This window comes from Populus alba, chromosome 10 (assembly GCF_005239225.2).
Source record: "Populus alba chromosome 10, ASM523922v2, whole genome shotgun sequence".
Classification (NCBI taxonomy): domain Eukaryota; kingdom Viridiplantae; phylum Streptophyta; class Magnoliopsida; order Malpighiales; family Salicaceae; genus Populus; species Populus alba.
This window is the reverse complement of record NC_133293.1, coordinates 5,813,756-5,831,767: the sequence shown is the minus strand read 5'-3', so window position 1 is coordinate 5,831,767 and position 18,012 is coordinate 5,813,756. Positions and strand designations below refer to the sequence as shown.

At 31.9% G+C, this 18,012-nt stretch overlaps 1 protein-coding gene across 3 annotated transcripts; it reads right to left on the bottom strand.

The window, feature by feature from the left end:
• Window positions 1-1,954: 1,954 nt before the first annotated feature.
• Window positions 1,955-6,182, bottom strand: LOC118044521 (TORTIFOLIA1-like protein 4). Of its 3 annotated transcripts, none has more exons than XM_073411669.1 (5): window positions 5,153-6,169; window positions 4,781-4,889; window positions 4,009-4,583; window positions 3,168-3,564; window positions 1,955-2,294 (listed from the first exon to the last, which is right to left on the bottom strand). In XM_073411669.1, exons 1-4 carry the CDS (start codon window positions 5,951-5,953, stop codon window positions 3,196-3,198), a joined length of 1,854 nt encoding a protein of 617 aa, XP_073267770.1. In that variant the 5' UTR covers window positions 5,954-6,169; the 3' UTR covers window positions 1,955-2,294; window positions 3,168-3,195. The 3 variants fall into 3 exon arrangements, with proteins under 3 accessions (XP_073267770.1, XP_034908774.1, XP_034908763.1); XM_035052883.2 differs by lacking the exon at window positions 1,955-2,294 and having other exon boundaries at window positions 3,256-3,401; window positions 3,544-3,564; window positions 5,153-6,181; XM_035052872.2 differs by lacking the exon at window positions 1,955-2,294 and having other exon boundaries at window positions 3,544-3,640; window positions 5,153-6,182.
• Between the last annotated feature and the right edge of the window lie 11,830 nt (window positions 6,183-18,012).

Sequence of the window (18,012 nt, the reverse complement as noted above, 5' to 3'; positions counted from 1 at the left end):
AATTTGCTAGGCCACTAAGCCCATACATTTGAGCTCTTTTTAGGCTTTTTTTTTTAATTAAGTAAAAAATAAATTTAATAAAAAAATCATTAAATCAAGTTGAGTCCATGACTAATAGATTTGATGGGTTAATTTACAGAGTTCGGGTTGATCCAATATTTTATCGTTTAAATATTTTTTTTAAAAAAAATTATTATATTGAATTATTATTTTTTAGCATTTGGTTTATTTTGAATTTGTCTCCATCATGTATTTTTCTTTTTTATGGGATTAATATGTTCAAATTTGATTTTTACATGATTGTCATAGTCTCAAGATCCCGGTCGTGGTTGTAGGAAGTTAACATAAGTTAACTTAGGCTGCTTCAGTAAGTCACCATGTCAATATTTTTTAAAAAAGTCATTTTGTAATTATTTTTTTTTTGTTCTTTTATTTTGTTTTCTTTCAGTTTCATCCTTTAGCTTTTTGTAAAATATTTTTTCCTATAATTAAATAAAAAATAAATTAAAAAAAAAAAAAAAGCGAACCCATTGGACATCATAACCCGAATTAAGGGCTTGACAAGTTAGACTGCAAAACCCGAGTCAATCAAATATGCTATTGTCTTTTATTTTTAAATGCGAGATCAAATATATTGTTGTCTCAATTTCTTTTTGAAATACAATGCTAAAAAGTCTTTTTAACCATTTAGTTTATTTTGAGTTGATCTTCATGATATGTTTAGTTTTGGTTTTTGTAAAATTAATTGGTTTCAATTTTTTTTATAGTGTTTTTATCCTCTTGATTATTTTTTAAATCCAAACAATATTATTATTAGTCTTTTAATTTATTAAATTTAATGACACGGCCAAAAAAAAATTTCACAATGTTAACAATTTGTTTTATATTTAAATAAAAAAAAATAATTTGCTGCTTGCGTCGAAATGCGAATCAATGGACTAGAGTCTTAGCTAAAGCAGACCAGAAGTTTTTACCAATTTTATATATATATTTTTCTTTTTTATATATAATATCAACTAGTCAAGCTGTAGTTTACATTCTATTTTGAATCTCAATAAAATCATTTTCTGTTAATTTTTATAACCACGTTGTCTGATAAAGACAAACATCTATGTTTAATAGCTATATCTATCATAGTTTCATAGAACTGGCAGGTTTATTTAGCTAATATCCAAATTGACTAAGCTGGAGTTCTTGTTTTGTTTATTTTTAGAAATTATTTTATTTATTCTTAAAATATTTTCCTTGACAGATTAAGAAAACATGTTTACCACGTACTGATTTTCTGAAATAGAAAACAAAAGTTGTGTTTGGCTTACCTAAATAATAACAAGAGAAATGGATATAAAATATTAGATGAACCAAACAATACCCTTAATTTTTATTATAAAAGATTTAAGAAACAATTGTTTTGATGTGTTCCAGTTTTCAGAGAATTAGAAAATTTGTTTACAAGATTATTTGTTTTTTCAATTAGAAAAACTATTTCTTGAAAAAAAAAAAGAAGAAGAAGAGTAGAAAACTAGAAAATCTCCCACAGGTAAACTCAAATAATTTCTAGGTGTGCTGACACTGAATTCTCCCAAAGTTAACATACATGGAAATTGGAATGAAGTACTCAAACAAATTCCAAAGAATCTTGTAAAAGATTTGTTAAGAGAAATTATATTTTTTGTATATAATACGTGATCTAATTGCTTCTTCATCAACAATGCAAGTCCAGCAACGAGAGATACTTGTTTCAACTCGATTCACGTTCTCCATGAATGAGCTGCAACGATCTGTAGAACGAGTTGAGTTATTCCAATTGTTTTACAGCCTTAACTAAGCTCCAAAAGCCTTCACACAAGATGAGATAGAACTGCATGCAATATAAGCAAGCAGAGGATTGGTAGCAGTACCTCGCAACTGTTCTATCTTGCATGAGCTGTTCAATGGGATAGATACATCATGGTTCTAGGCACAGGGTGGATTATCCCACAAAAATATTCTTTATTCACCATACAAAGCAGCCATAGCGTGAAAAAAACTAATCTCTGTACAGATATAACTTCTCTATATCAGCAAATGATGCAACTCATGTTAAATAAGAATCATTGCAGACTAGCTAGCTCAGGTGGTGTGTTTCAAAAGAAAATGCCACCTCTAAATGGAGAAATTTGGATATTGTCTCCCAAAGTCTGTAGTATAACCAGTGAGAAGGCGGCAGAATTCCAGAATTTTCATATTTATGCACCTTATCTCTCGGCTGGATTGCTGTCGAAAGTTATTCTTGTTTTGATTTAGGAGGAAACCTGATGACACAAATGCAGATAACTAGAAAGTTGGTTTGGAAAGCATAAGGTATCAACCCTAGCAACTTCCTACTCTAACAAGATTGTATCCAGAAAACCATATTTGTCAGCTCATACTGTGCAAATGAATGAACTAGACCATTGGTAAAATTCTAATAATTGTGAACTTTAGTGATATCAACTCCTCAAATAGATGCTATGAGGACCTCAGTAAGGATCCGTAATGTTCAGATGCTAATTATTTTGTGCAGTAGAATGATACATATTGTGGTGACAGGACATGGAATTGGCTATGGGTTCACAACAAAACTTGGCTTTAAGCAAAATCTTAACCAGTTCTTTTATTCAAATAAACTAAACTGGACCACTAAATCCAACACATCATCACCAATGAAATAGCAACTCTTTCATTGGATATAAACAATGCATTCGAGTTAAATTGCAGTTCTACACTGGATATAAAAAATACATGATGAACATTCAAGATAGTGCCAACAGGAAAACATGCTAATTTCAAGAATACGCTATAATGATAGTATGAAGAAAAGGTCTCAATGCAAGCATCAATTGAATGATGAATTTTGGTTTGACAAATAGAATGAGAAATTTTAGCGGTGGAAAATCGATATGAAATGGGAAAGCATATGTGCCATTCAAAAGAACTACTGGGAATCATTTGCAGCACTTCAGATATTCACTAACATAAATATTTTGCAGTTTGTAGTTCATTGCCATCACAACACTCAGTCATGATACCAACCATGGAGGATTTATTTGATTGATGTTCAAAATGATAAAAAAAAAAATAGCATCAACTTGTAAAGAGAAAAATCGAATGTAGTAAACCTAGTGCAAGACCATATATTTAATCACCTGCTGCTTAGGTTCATCTCGACTTGTGTTATTTGCCATTTGACTTTGTATAGAATCCCGAATTCCGCCCATTTAAGCTGGAAAAACCTGCCGATGTGTTCACAGCAAATCCACCCCTATTCTGATGCTGACATCTTTGGCTTCCTGGGTAGCATGTTTCAATGCTAGCATTCTTAACAGGAGCATTGCAAACATACTGGCCTTCTGTTCTCCAAAACTTCGAACTCAAGAATTCTGCACCAGGAAGATTGCAACATGTGTTCTCTGCATAGTTAGTTTTAGGAATTCTTCCACTTGATACTGCCAAATCATATGAAATTTCATTAACTGCCATCTCCAGGCCATGAACACGTGTCTCGAGAGAGTTTATACCAACCTGGGACCTCCCGATGTATCCCTAAATTCAAGAAAAAGGATGGGACGATTGAAGTCAGCATTTACTTTTCAACATTTGAGCACCACAGTATTTTCCACTGAAGTGATTGCCAAGAAAGCATTAGTAAACCATAGAGTACGCAATAATTGGGTGTTCAAGGCAGGATTGCATAAAAAAGTAGGTGGATGGTGGAATGTTGATGCATGGCAAGGGGTTTAATATCTATTGAGTGGGGGTTGCAAATGTGACCATTAATTGAAGACGCCATCGCAAATTATATAGAGAAAACATGCTTGATCACATCTAGGCAAAAGGTCCCAATAGAGCGGTAGCAAGCAACAATATGCTGCAGGCAAACTGAGGAAATGAAAGCCTTTCTTCACAATTGACATGGATGACTTGTTAGTTATGGATAAGAGAGGGAAGACACGGAAGGAGAGATCAAAATTCAAATATTGTTTGTACCTGGAGAAGGTCTAAAAGACTAGACTGCTGGTTTTCAATCTGAATAAGCTGTTCACGGATTAAAGACAGATCCTCGTAATCTTTGTGGTTCTCATAAAAATCTTCAGTAGAACTGCTCACTTCAACATCTTTGTTGTAACAGCTTTCATCCTCCTGAAATGGAACCGCGCGTGGCCCAGATTTCAAACCACCGAACTTGTTCCATTTATCATCTCGGATGCTACCGAAGAGGACACGTCTTGTTTCTCGCATAGAACCTGTTCCATCCCCATTCTGCCCTGATCCCAAAACTTCAGAATCATTCCTTGTATCATCACCGCTAACTTTTCCTTGTGGTGTAGTAATTTCAATTTTCCAAGCAGAGTGTCTATCATGGCCCAGCTTATGTAACATTCCTGTCTTTGAATTGTGGTCATTGCTCTTTGCGGGGCTTTGTTTTTTGGTAGCTGTCACGGATGAAGCATCAGAAGGAGAGAACCTAATTGCAGGGACTGTTTTCTTAGATAAAGGAGTTCTGAAACCAACGTCTTTAGAATTTTTGGAGGCAGTGGAGATGCATATACCAACAACATTATCTGGTCCCATGGCAAAATCCAACAAGAACATAAATTGATGATGTCAAAATTTTGATATTGATTATCTTCACTACAAAGACTAGTAATAGTAGACTAACTTCAACTTTAATATCATGCTTACCAGATCGTTGAACCCTTCTGAAATCATCAATCATAATAAATAAGATTTATAAGGAGAGAAAAGAAGATGATGATACCTATAGAAGAACATGTAGATTGAGATGGAACTGAACTTTCCTGAGAAATGCCTGGTACTTCCTTCCACAACTCCATTGTACGATTCATAGTCTCCCTGACCACCTTCACCTTTTTTTTATATATACACGAAAATTATATCAGTATGAAATTGGCAACTTTCAGAATCAAAACACTCATTGATTGATCTATTTCCAGCAATTTAATTTAATTTTTTACCTTCGAACTGCAATCTCTTCTGATTAAAAAAAGAAGAAGAAGAAGAAGAAGAAGAAGAAGAAGAAGAAGAAGCTTATAATCTGTACACATTTTCTCAGCAACCAAGCAAGTCCCAAGGAAATAAAAACAGAGAGAATATTAACAGCACTCCATACCTTATCAAACCTCCTGGTCTCTAGAGAAGTCAAACAGGTAGCTTTATGTTCCTTCGCCAACTTCTTCTCTATTGATGCCACCTTCCCTAAGGCCTCAGCAGCGGCTTTTCTGGCGGCCCAATCTTCACTACCCAAAAACTCTACCAAACACGGCACTAACCAATCCAAAATTCCCTTACTTGACGCCCCACCAACGCCAACAATACTCCTAATCACACTCAACAAAGCCGCCTTAGCTTTAAACCCCTCTCCTTTAACCAGCTTTCCAAGCCTCGGCAGCACCTTCCTCAACTGCTCTACCTCTGGCTCTGGCGCTGCCTCAATGGCCGCCGCCAAACACAAGGCTGCCCCGATCTGAGCGTTGAGATCCTGGTCAATAGTCAGCAAGTCTATAAGCGGCTTGGAGAGAGTTGAGAAGGGGGGTTCCGTGATCTGAGAAGACATGGCGAAGGTGGCTTCGACGCAGGCAGAGCGGACGGCAGAGTCGGGGTCGCGGAGGCGGCGAGTGATGGTGGATATCATTTTGGAGAGGTGGGGTGAGAGGGAGTTGCCATGGGAGCGAGAGAGGAGAGTTAAAAGAGAGACGCATTGTTTTCGGACAGGAGATTTAGAGGAGGAATCAGTGTTGTGAATACAGTTTAGGAAATGTGAGAAGGAGTCGGGAGTAGACAAGTTTTTAGCTATAGCCTCGAGCTCTGTGGTGGCAACGGAGACAGTGTCACGGTCGGAGAGCTTGTTGAGACAGATTATGACACGGTGCTTGAGATCATTGGCAACCGGTGGTTTTTGGAGAGGAGACATTTTTCTTTGGTTATTAATTTTCTAGTTTCGGTGTTTATTTTGGCATTGCTGTGGCTGTGGCTGTGGCTGTGGCTGTGGCTGTGGCTGTGGCGGTGGCGGTGGCGGGTGAGCGGGTGGTGGTGAGATGGTGGCAGGCAACTGTGCAAGTTAGTTGATACTAATTTTCAGAAAGGTGAGACTGTTGGGTGCAATGTTTGTGAATGAATGAATGAATCGATATTCATATTTTAAAATGTTTCACTTTCCCACATTTAGTTGCAATTTTTTTTCACTCCTCTTACTTTACTTTTTAAGCACATTGGTCTCAATGTTTTCTATAATTATAAGACCCGGTCTCAATCCGCTTATCTACCGAGTCAAGATCTAGCCCCGGGCCGGTTTAGTGAAAAAAACCCAGATTAAAAAAAATTAATATTATTTAGGATTTTTATTTTATTTTATTTTATTTTTAAGAATTAAATTAACCTATCTGATTTGCAAACTTTGAACCGGGTTGACTTCTAGGTACCATGTTGTTTTCTAGACTTACATGACAAACACATATGAGTTGGTATGTAGCTGTGGTTGAATTATAAAATATTAAGAGATTTGATTTGTTTGGTGTCACGTTAACTTCTGTTTTTGTATAATGTTGTTGAAATTATTTTTATTTTAAAAATATTAAATTATTATTTTTTATAATTTTAATATTATAATATTAATTATTAAAAAAACATAAAAATATATTATACATTTTTAAAACATAACAGTAAAGAGAATTTTTTCGTAAAGCTAAGAAGGTGTTATAGCAATTATTTTTTAAAATATTTTTTATTTGAAAAAAAATAAAAAAATTATTTTTAATATTAATGTATTATAATAATTTAAAAATATAAAAAATTAATTTTAATAAAAAAATATTCACATTTGGACACCTTTAAATAAAACTTGGGTACCCGTAGGATTTAACTGCTGGTGGAACGTAATTTAATAAAAGAGAGAGAAGAGAAGCAATGATAAGGATTCAGGTGTAGCCCTAGCCCATGCCCACATGGGATAAGCACATGGGATGAGAGGTCTTCAGACCTGCAGAGTCAGAGTTCAGACATCTATAAACAAACAAAAACAGCTTCGCTTCATCAATTCCCTTTCACGAGTTCAAACTTCGATGAACTTAACTCTTTGAGTATTTGTCTTTTCTTTCACTTGTTTATATTATTTCCCGATTAATTTTTACCCATCAAACGTGAGTTAGATTACTATATATATATATATATATATATATATATATATATATAAGAAATTTAGGTTTAAACTCTGATCAATCATTACCATTTGTGTATTCCATCTCACTATTTCCTCTTTTATTGATTCCAAAACTTGTAGTGTAAAAAATAGAATAGTTTGGAAATGACTTCAATGCATTTGAATGCATGAAGTGTTTCTATTTATAGATAAGTTTGTCACTTCTTCTACCATTCTTAATGATTTATCAGAGTTTAAACCTAAAATCAAATCTAGGAAAATAAAATTCTTATAATTTGCAATATATATATATATATATATATATATTGAATACTTTTGAATATTCAAAAACACAATCATATATCAGCATTATCTTCTAATGGATTGACTATTGATTCAACAAGTTGTTTTGATTCAAGTTGTGCATGATCATTAGCTGTATTTGTTGCTCTGGTTTTCTGCTGAATGAGGTGTTGAATTAGCACTTGATTGCTGAGAAATAAATGAAGTCTTAACCATTATTATTACACCCAGCCCAAAGGTTATTGACATGACTAAAAAGTCAAATCTCGGGTCAACTCAAAAAAAAAAATTATGTATGAGTTTTAATATCCAACATGAAACAATACATGTAGATATAGACTATAAAAAAAAAATATATGAGGCATGAAGTGTAATATTGTTATTCAACTTTGAAAAGTTAAAAAACAATTCATATGGATGTGAGCTATAAAAAAAAAAAAAACATGAAGCATGAAATCTAGTATAATTATCCTGCATCAAAAGGTTAAAAAACAATCCATATAGATGTAGGCTATATAGAGTTATCTCACATCGAAAAAATAAAAAATAATTCAAGTTGCTGTAGATTATAAATAAGAAATGTAAAAGTGTATTATAATATAATATAATTATCTCATGTCAAAAAATTAAGAAACAATCTCTATAGATAAAGGTTATATATAGTTATCACACATCGAAAAATTAAAAAATAATTTATGTAAATGTAGGCTATAAAAAAATGTGAGATATTAAGTTTAGTATAGTTATCCCACATCAAAAGATTAAGCAAGAATTCATGTTAATGTAGGCTATAAAAAAAATATGAAGCTAAGTAATCACCAATTAATTTTACATTTTCTAGGTTTATTAAAACAAACTTTAAAAATCAGGTCTTACCCGGGTTACACCAGGTCACTCGAGTTTTGGGTTGACTCAACAATCACCCAAGTTTGACCAAGTCAATTTCATCTTTAGGTTTTTATGGTTTATGACATGGTCAAGACCCAAGGTCACCCAAGTTAACTCGTGGGGCCAAGCCAAGTTTTATAATTGTTGTCTTACAATCCTTTACAATTGCAACGAGAGCTCACGAACATTGAAAGTGCTTCACAAATAACTGAACTTAGGGTTATAAAAAGGTTTGGTGAAGGTATTTGCAAGTTGATCACGTGATAGGATGAACTTAACATAAAAAGCATTAGAAGCTACTAAATCATAGACAAAGTGAAAATCAATTTCAATATGTTTTGTTAGTGTATTTTCACTGGGTTGGTAATCAGGAAGGTGGTTTTAATGTTGTCACACCATGAGGTAAGTGATGAGAAGAGGGGAAAACCAAGTTTTCATAATAGAGATTGTATCCATAAAAGTTATACAGTGGTGTTGGCAACAACATACTATTTCATTTTAGTGTTAATGCGAGAAATAGTTGGCTGCTTGTAGGAGCTTCAAAATATGAGATTTGATCCAAAAAAGATGCACTAACCATTAATATACCATCTTTTATCAATAGAACTAGCTCGATCTACAAAAAAAAAAAAAGTGGCATGTGGTTATGACATGTTGCGTGTGAGAAGTAAACCATGATACACTATGTTTTTAAGATAGCATAAGATATGTGTAACATCACTCCAGCGATTAGTGGTGGGAGAACGCATGAATTGACAAACTATGTTGACATTATAAGAAATATTACAATAAGTGAATGATAGATATTTAAGTGAGCCAACAATGTAGGATCCAAAAATAGAGCCCTTGTGAACTAAGATAGCTTTATGGTGGAGGGAATTAATAAAGATACTAGTTTGGCACCATAAATATTTATAAACCTTGAAATATTGAGAATAAAATGAACAACATATAAATAAATATAAAAAAAAATAATGTTAACAGAAATCTTGGTTAAAATCGATAACGGTATTTTGAAATGGTAACAAGCCATAAATGAACCTAAGAGTAAAAAAGTTAAATAAATATATTTTGGAATAAGAGAATGGTCATAAGAATTTATTGTAATAATTGATATGATACATAGAATAATGAAACTAGAAGTTCAGATTTTTAGTGTTGAATCACCTTTCAATCAGTTTTATGTTATCAAGTATAACTTTCAATTCAACTATTAGATTGGGCTTAAATTTTACAATGAGTATTTTAACATATTGATTTATGGTAGGGTAAAACTTTAGGACAATCGGAGTTCAGGAAGGCTACACAAAAATAGTGATAGTCAAAAATAATCAATTGAACTTAAAAGCTGGAAAACTCAGCCTTTTCTTCTTCATTAAATTACCGATAAAACTAGAAATAAACAAGATAAAGAGAGAAGAATTGTGAGAGTTAAACATTAAAAATCCTTGTGAGAATAATATAAATCGAGTAAGATTTATGAGTTAGGAAGTATGAGACACCAACCAATCCATCAAACAAAGATTTAAGAGGAAACAAAATGAGGGAGAGTAGAAATCAGGGTTATAACTCATAACAAAGAGACAAAAATCTAAAGGAGTGGAAAAACCTTGACCGGTTAGCTTTTGAAGTCCATTTTATTATCGGGTAAAAAGTTCTAAACTTATTTAAATAATTTTAAATGAAAAGAAATGGATTTAATGCATAGTGCCATAGTTCTTAGATTTGGAATTAGGATTTTAGAAGAAAAATGGAAAGCAAAAGATACTAAGTATGTGTTTGACATTATAATAGTTTTTGTGGTTGTAGTTTAAAAAAGTAAATCTAAAAAAGGTTATAAATTATAGTTTTTCTTTTAACTAAGGTTTCAAGAAATAATTTTTAGTAAAACTTATTCAAAATTGTAATGTGTGATATAAAATGTGCATTGCACTATAAAAATAAACTATGCATTAAATTATAAGCATACATATAACTAAAATGGAGATAGAAATGATTATTAGATATAAGTTGTTGATGAGTCCCAAAATCCAAAATGCTTAAGAATAAAGTTAATGTATTAGATAATTGGTTAATCTCTTAGTTTAAACAATCTAATATGTTTTTCTTAACCAAGGTGTTTAACAGCTTAACATGGAAAGCCTAGATGGTTGGTAATAACTGGTAATGCTTGGTAAGCCAATGTGGCTAGTAGTTGTGGTAGTTGCAGATGGTGCCTAGTAAGCCAAGATGGCTAGTAGTTGTGGTAGTAACAGGTGATGTCTGTAAAAATTCCTTTTTGATGGACATGAGGACTCATTAATAGCAAAAACAGTAACTTTATAAAGAGAAAAATTATGATGATATTTTAGAGAGATAGACTCTGAAAATATACATGTTGAAAATATTAAGAATAAAGAGATTATGAACCCTTGGCTTGAAAGATTCATGGTGTATTTATAGTCCATGACTCTTTATCTTTTTGTGAAAAGGAGAGGCTGAAGTGTAATCTCACCCTTGTGATATTTTTAGTTGTATTCTACTAAAAAAAAATACTTATTAGATTAATATAAAATAATGATGGATTCACGTAGGGTCCCAAAAAAATTCTCTGACTAGTGTTGGTCTTGGACAAGGTGCCCATACTCATTAAATATGAAAAACTAGTCCAAATGCGCTATCTGGAACCAAGCATATTGGGCTTGGGTGTGGAAGCCTAGCCTATAAGAACGTTGAGATGTATGCCTAACATCAAAAGCGTTGGGTGTGTGCCTAATATAGGTTCGAGCTACCAAACCTAAGCTCATGCTCCTTTGATGTTGGGCTCTGGCTTGGAAACTCGAGCCCAAATGGTGTTTTTAGGTTTATTTTTAGGGGGTTTTATGTTTATTTTATTTGGATCCATCAGCAACCCCTCAAGTCTTTATGATCGCAAAGACTTGTAAAAATGCTCAATTACCATGGCGAGTTCATTGAATTTTATTCATATAAGAAGAGAGGTTGAAACCTGGGGTAATAAATCGGAGAGCCCGTGTGTATGGGTGTGCACCATGTTTGAAGATATTTCTAAGTATATAGATATTTAGAAAAATTCTTAGAAGGATGATGTGAGATATAAAGGACTTTATACTTAGAATATTTTTCTAAGCGGTCAGGAGAAACTTAAAAAAAATAAGTTCATGCTTAGAAAAATTTTTAAGTGGCTAGTGGAAAATAATGAAGGGTGAGACTATACTTCAAAAATATTTTAAAAACTTGAGGGGAACTCAAGGAGAGTGACCCATAACAACGACCACACTTAGAAAAATACCTATACTTCAAAAAATTTATGAGGAGTGGAGGGAAGAATCCATAGAAAGTAATTTTATTGCACCAGGAAAACCAAGTTCATCCATTTAAGTGTGAGGGGGAATGTAACCTCCCTAAAATGACTTGAGACATGAAAGCCCTCAACTGAAAAAAGATCTCACCAAAAAATATGAGGTTTATAGCTTCTCTGATGATGGTGTAGGGGGCTTGGATTAATCTCTGGTGAATTGGTGAAAGACTCTTTGGCATCACTTGAAGAATGTGCCCGTTCTAGATTACACTAAAGAATGAGAGGTCTGAGATCATCCCCTAACATATTGGTGAAAGGCCCTTATGCATCACCTAGAGAATAAGGGATCCCAAATCAATCTATGATGAATTAGTGAGAGGCCTTTAGACATCATCTAGATAATAGAGGATTTTAGATCAACCCCTAGCAAATTGATGAGAGGCGTTTAGGCATCACTTGTAGAATGTATTAGTCCGAGATTACACTGAAGATGTTTAAATAAAATTACATTTTTATTGAGGATTGTGCATCTTGAGATGAACCGAGTGCCAAGTACGAGGGAGATTCTTCAATTGTATTATACTCAAAATAATATATATTGAATCAATATAAAATAATAAGGGATCTGTGTGGGGTTCCAGAAAAATTCGCTAGCAAATGTTGGCTTAGACAAGATGTTTAATCCTATTAGAGATGAAAAATAAATCCAGGTATAATGTCTAGACCCAAACATGTTGGGTTTAGGCGTCAAAGTCCAAGCTCACATGAATGTTGGGATGCACGCCCAGCAAGAACTCGCGCTACCATGCTCGAGCATGTTATTTTTAAGCTTGAGCTATATATTGGGCTCTAATTTGGTAACATGAGCTCAGAATGTGTTTTTCGAATTTTTGTAAGGGTTAGGTATATTTTGAAAAATATTTAGAAATATTTTATTTGAACTTATCAGTTGCTAACGAAAAAAAAGAAACGAATAATGCGGAACGAAAAAAGAAAAGAAGAAAAGATGGATGTGGAGCCTACGACAGAGACATGGGAGGAAATATTGGGCAAGTGATCTTAGCAGTGTATCACGTGACATCTGAGGATGGTTATTCAATGAACTGAAACAAAAAGAGTTTCAAGTCAAAGCAGGAACATTATTGGAGACGGGGAAGTGTTAGACTGTGGAAGAAGAGCAAATCTCATTTGCTTGCCAAGGTAAAATTACTATCATTTTAGCATTATTATCTAGGTAGTGTTTTTACATTTCAAAAACATTTTTAAATTTTTTTTTCTTCTTTTATTTTAATATTTTTTATTTTTTTTAATATATTTTTAAATAAAAAAATACTTTAAAAAATAAAAAGAAAGAAGGATGAACTTAGGCACCGTTTGGCATTGTGTTTGTACCTGCGTTTCATCAAATTTTGAATTTTTTTTTTTTTACTAAAATTGAGTGTGGTTTGTACTTTTTGGATCGTTTTGATGTGCTGATGTTAAAAATAATTTTTAAAAAAATAAAAAAAATATCATTGATATGTACTTAACATAAAAAAATATTTGAAAAGCAATCACTACCATACTATCAAATGCCTAACACGATTTTAATTTCGATATCTTCTCGAGAAATATTGCAATCACATCAAGGAAAGAGAAGGTAGGGCTGGTGAAACAATAAAGCAAATATGGAGAGATTTTTGCTATCTACCAACTAGGTAGCTAGCTTGATTTCATTTATCACCTGAATAGGCTGCACGGCAATTATACTCTCTAGTGACCCCCCAGCATAATTGAGCCTTATGCTTGCTTGGTTGCCGAGAAGATATTGAAAATTACAAGAATTTATATAGCTCAACCTCCACTAATTACATAGATAACATATGTAGCCAAAGGACGTGGCAATTGAGGGCCTTTATGTTGTAGTTTTTACTTAGTGTTTTTTACCCGTGATTTTTTTTTTAGTCTTAAGAAAAATATAAAGATATTAGAGAGTTACAAATTTGATGTATGATGAATAAAAAAAAAAACACTTTTAAAATATTGATATATAGAATGGCATGTTGTTTTAAAAAATATATAAGAATGAACGCTCATTAAATCGACCTGGTCAATAATAATAAATCTACAAAATTAACTATATATTAAAAGCTAAACAAAAACTAAATCTAAAAAAGAACAAAAAAAAAGCGATTGTTATTGATATATAGAATGGCATATTGTTAGTCTGTATCATATTACATTCTAATTGTTTAAAAAATGTTTTATTATTTTTTTTTTTTGTTTTGTTTGTATGTGAAAATTATGATATTTTGTATGTTGCTTATAATATATACATTTTAGATCTTTTATTAAGTTTTAATAGTTGCAACCCAGTATTTTTTTAGAATCATCAAAAGAATAAAAAAATTAATATATACAACTTGTAAATATCTATAATAACCAAAAAATATTAATCTGAACAGATATATCCAACCCACTTATATTAAAAAAAAATGGATTGAGTTTATATTTTATAAAATATTAAAGATTAAGGTGAATAAAATTATGGTGTATCCATTAACACCCCCTGGTAAATAGCCAACGGTCGGCATAAAATAATACTCGTTAACTCATCAATAACGCTGCTCGGTTACTTTTATCGTTCAATTTATCTTCAAAATCAGTCACACTGCTTTGATTTAAAGCATAGAAGAAGCATTTATTATACTCCACGCTCCAATTTGGAATGAGAGCGGACCTACAAACAATTGCCCATCCACAAGTTCAAAATTTCAAGAATCAACATGCTCAAACATGGCATAATTTACAACATGGATATGAGCAACGAAGGGCTGTGATTTATGGGGCCAAAGAGATCCGTCTTCAAGCTGTTTGGCTGAGAGGCAGACCTCATTTGATAAGCATGTTCTTGGATTGCCTGGCCTTCACATGAGGAGGCTGAAATGCGACCAAAACCATCGAATTTTGTTCAATTCTCCGGCGTGTGTTTCATGGGTGTTCTCCCTCTCAGGCGACAGTAGCACATGCAAGCTCGAGCATTGGGAGCAGCAAAGCCAGGAGGATTCCGGCATTGTTTATGCACCTACAGATCAGAAATTAAACCATTGTAGCCAATCACACAGAACATTCCCTTCTGGGACGCCACCCCTCTTGCCACCCTCTGGTGCAATCTACTATCCTCATGTGTTCATGTTGGGGAATCCGAGAGCTGTGATGGTTTTGAGGCAATTCTCGATCACAGAAGAGACAGTGAGGGCTTTGGATCATGTCCAGTTCTTGTCATCAAAAGAGAGAGAAAGAAAACAAAAAAGACAAAAAGGTGCCGTATACATGCCTCTGGAATTAACCAGAAACACTGTTTTCCAAACAATTTCCTCTCTTTTTAAAACTATTTTAATATTTTTTTTACTATAAATGCAATTTGAAACCAGCCCACGGAGAAAAACAAGGAATTAACCTTTACAAAAGACATTTAAAAAGAAAAAAATGAGGCATTCAACAGCATCCATCATTTGGATGATTGATATTAAAGCTGTGTGTGTTTGTATCTGTTCAACTTGTCTTTGAGTTATAGGGTATAACTGCTGCATATTATTTTTATGGTGGGCCGTCTATTTCTTAGGTGTGGGCTGTCTCGACTCCTACCATATATTAACAAAAGGCTGAAAGAGGATGGGATTATCTCTTCTCACCTATGATTTTTTTTTTCTATTAATGTTTTTTTAATTTATTTTTTAATATTGAATTTGTTTTTTTAGGTTATCTTATTTTTATTATAAGAATCATGAATTTAGTTGGTTAACTCGGTTAATTCATATATTTTTTTAATTAATTTTATTTTCACAATCATTTTTAATATTGAATCAATTGAAAATTATATTTTATAATTTGTTTTGTTGCTTTACATTAATTTTTTTTTATCTCATGATCCAAGAATAATGCTTAACAAATTAATTCGAGTTAACTCAAGTTATTTTTTGTGTTTTTTTTTAATTGAAGTTTTTTAATTTTCATCATTAAACATTGAGTCGGTTGGGGATTGAGTTTCATACTTTGTTTCAATTTATTTTCTATGGAAATGTCTTAGTCTCATGATTAAGATCGCATGTTTTGGTAGTTTTACCCAGGTTAAATTGGGTCATTTTTTTCTAAGAAGTTATATTGTTTTCATAACCTGAATCACAAGTACTTCAATGTTGGATTTGCTTTTTATTGTGTTGTCCCGTCTCATGACCTGGATTGTGAATTTGACAAGTTAACCCGGTTAACTTGATTTTTTTTAATTGACTTTTTCTCCACTTTCATCATCTAATAATGTGTTTGATTGAAAATTAGGTTTCATTATTTGTTCTGATTTGCTTTTTATTATGTTGTTAACTATGCTCATTTTTCAATTATAATTTTTACAAATTTTATCGTTCAACATTGGATTCGACAAAGTTGATTGAAGATTGAGTTTCATAATTTATTTTGATTCACTCTATATGAGATTATATTAGTCTCATGACTAGAGTAACACATTTGAAAGGTTAACCAGAGTTAAATAAAGTTATTTTTTTTTATTTTCTTTCTATGAGGTTGTTTTAGTCTCATAACCAAGGTCATAGTATTGACAAATTGACTTGAGTTGTTTTTTTATGTTTTTTTTATTATTTTTTCAATATCATTCTTCAACATTGAGCTGATTGGGAATTGAAAATTGAAATTCGTGATTTGTTTTGATTTGTTTTCTATAAGGTTATTTGGGATTTTAAGACTCGGGTCACATATTAAACAGGTTAACCCGGCTTGTTTTTTTAGATTTTTTTTTTTAAATTTCATCTTCAACATTGGGTTGGTTAGGAATTAGATTTCATAACTTGTTTTAATTTGCTTTATATAATGTTAATATAGTCTTATAACCTGGGTTGTAAATTTGACATGCTAAACTGAGTTTTTCCAAATCAATAAAAAATAATATTATTTTAATATTAAAAAAATATTTTTTTAATATTTTTTTAGTCAAATCATGTTTTCACAGATTTTCAGGTTATTTTTTTACCTGTAAAAGTCAATTCCATCATAATTTAGAATTTTTTTTCCTTTAAAATAAAAATATAAACAACCTCTAAATATTTATTTTTTATATTCAAGAAAACTTTGACCTACACACATCATAGCGTGTGTCAATAATGTAACTATATGTGTGTGTGTGTGAGTGTGTAACAATGATTAATGCCGGCTAGCATTATAAGCTTGTTTATGGCTATGGTTATCCAAGAATTTTTGGCCTCATAATGTTCTTCCATGATCAAGGCGCCTGTTTTTATGGCTTCAAAGTGTTGAAACTAAGGGCTACTTGAAACATATACAATGCGGGAACCGGTTTGATTGTTTTCAAAACCGGATGCTCACCCTAATTTGAAGGTCGATTTTCATTTTCCAACCAAGTAAAAATAACCACACAAAAATAAAAAAAAAATGGAAGGGACTGGCTCTCTAGCTCTTATCCCCAGTTTTGTGAGTAATTTGCTGGAGAACCTTGGCCATTGAATATGGAAGTGCAGTTTTTTTTTAATAGTCATGTACTATTAAGCTATTTTATGTAATAGTTTTTTAATATCTAATAGATTATAGATTGTTTTGAATTATGTATAAATTGATGATATCCTAGAAAATCCAAATAATTTTGGGGCAAGATTTATATTAGAATAATCGGTTATTCTCTTGATTTTGACAATCTGATTCATTTTTCTTAGCTAAGATAGTTGGAGTCAGGTTCTTAATACCGGTAAAAGATTTTCTTTGTTGAATTTGGAGACTCTTTGGTAATTAAGTCAATGACTTTTTAAAATAAATACAATAATATTATAGAGAAATATTCTGAAAATAAATATGTAGTAAAGAATAGAGATTTTGAATCATTTATTTAAAGGATTCATGGTTTATGGTTTATTTATATCTTATAAATCTTTTTATAAAGAAAAAGAGCTAAAAGTATAATATTGTTCTGATAGTATTAAAAAGAAAAAATATACATGATATATGTATTAAAGTCCATGGAAATATTCTCATATATATATATATATATATATATATATATATATGATTGCTCCTTAAAGGACCTTAACATAATATATCTTACATGATATTAATATCAATAAAAATATAATGGGTCTTTGAAGGACTTTTATACACCTTAATAAGTGTAGGGAAAATAAGATTCAAAATGTAACTGTGCTCAAAATATGAGTCATTTTCTTGTTTTATTTTTTAATTTCATCTCTCATTATTTTATTCTATTTATTTTTTATTCCAGATTTAATCTTTATTTTTTTTAATTCGCTATTTTTTTTCTTGATTTATTTTATTTTTTTAATTTATC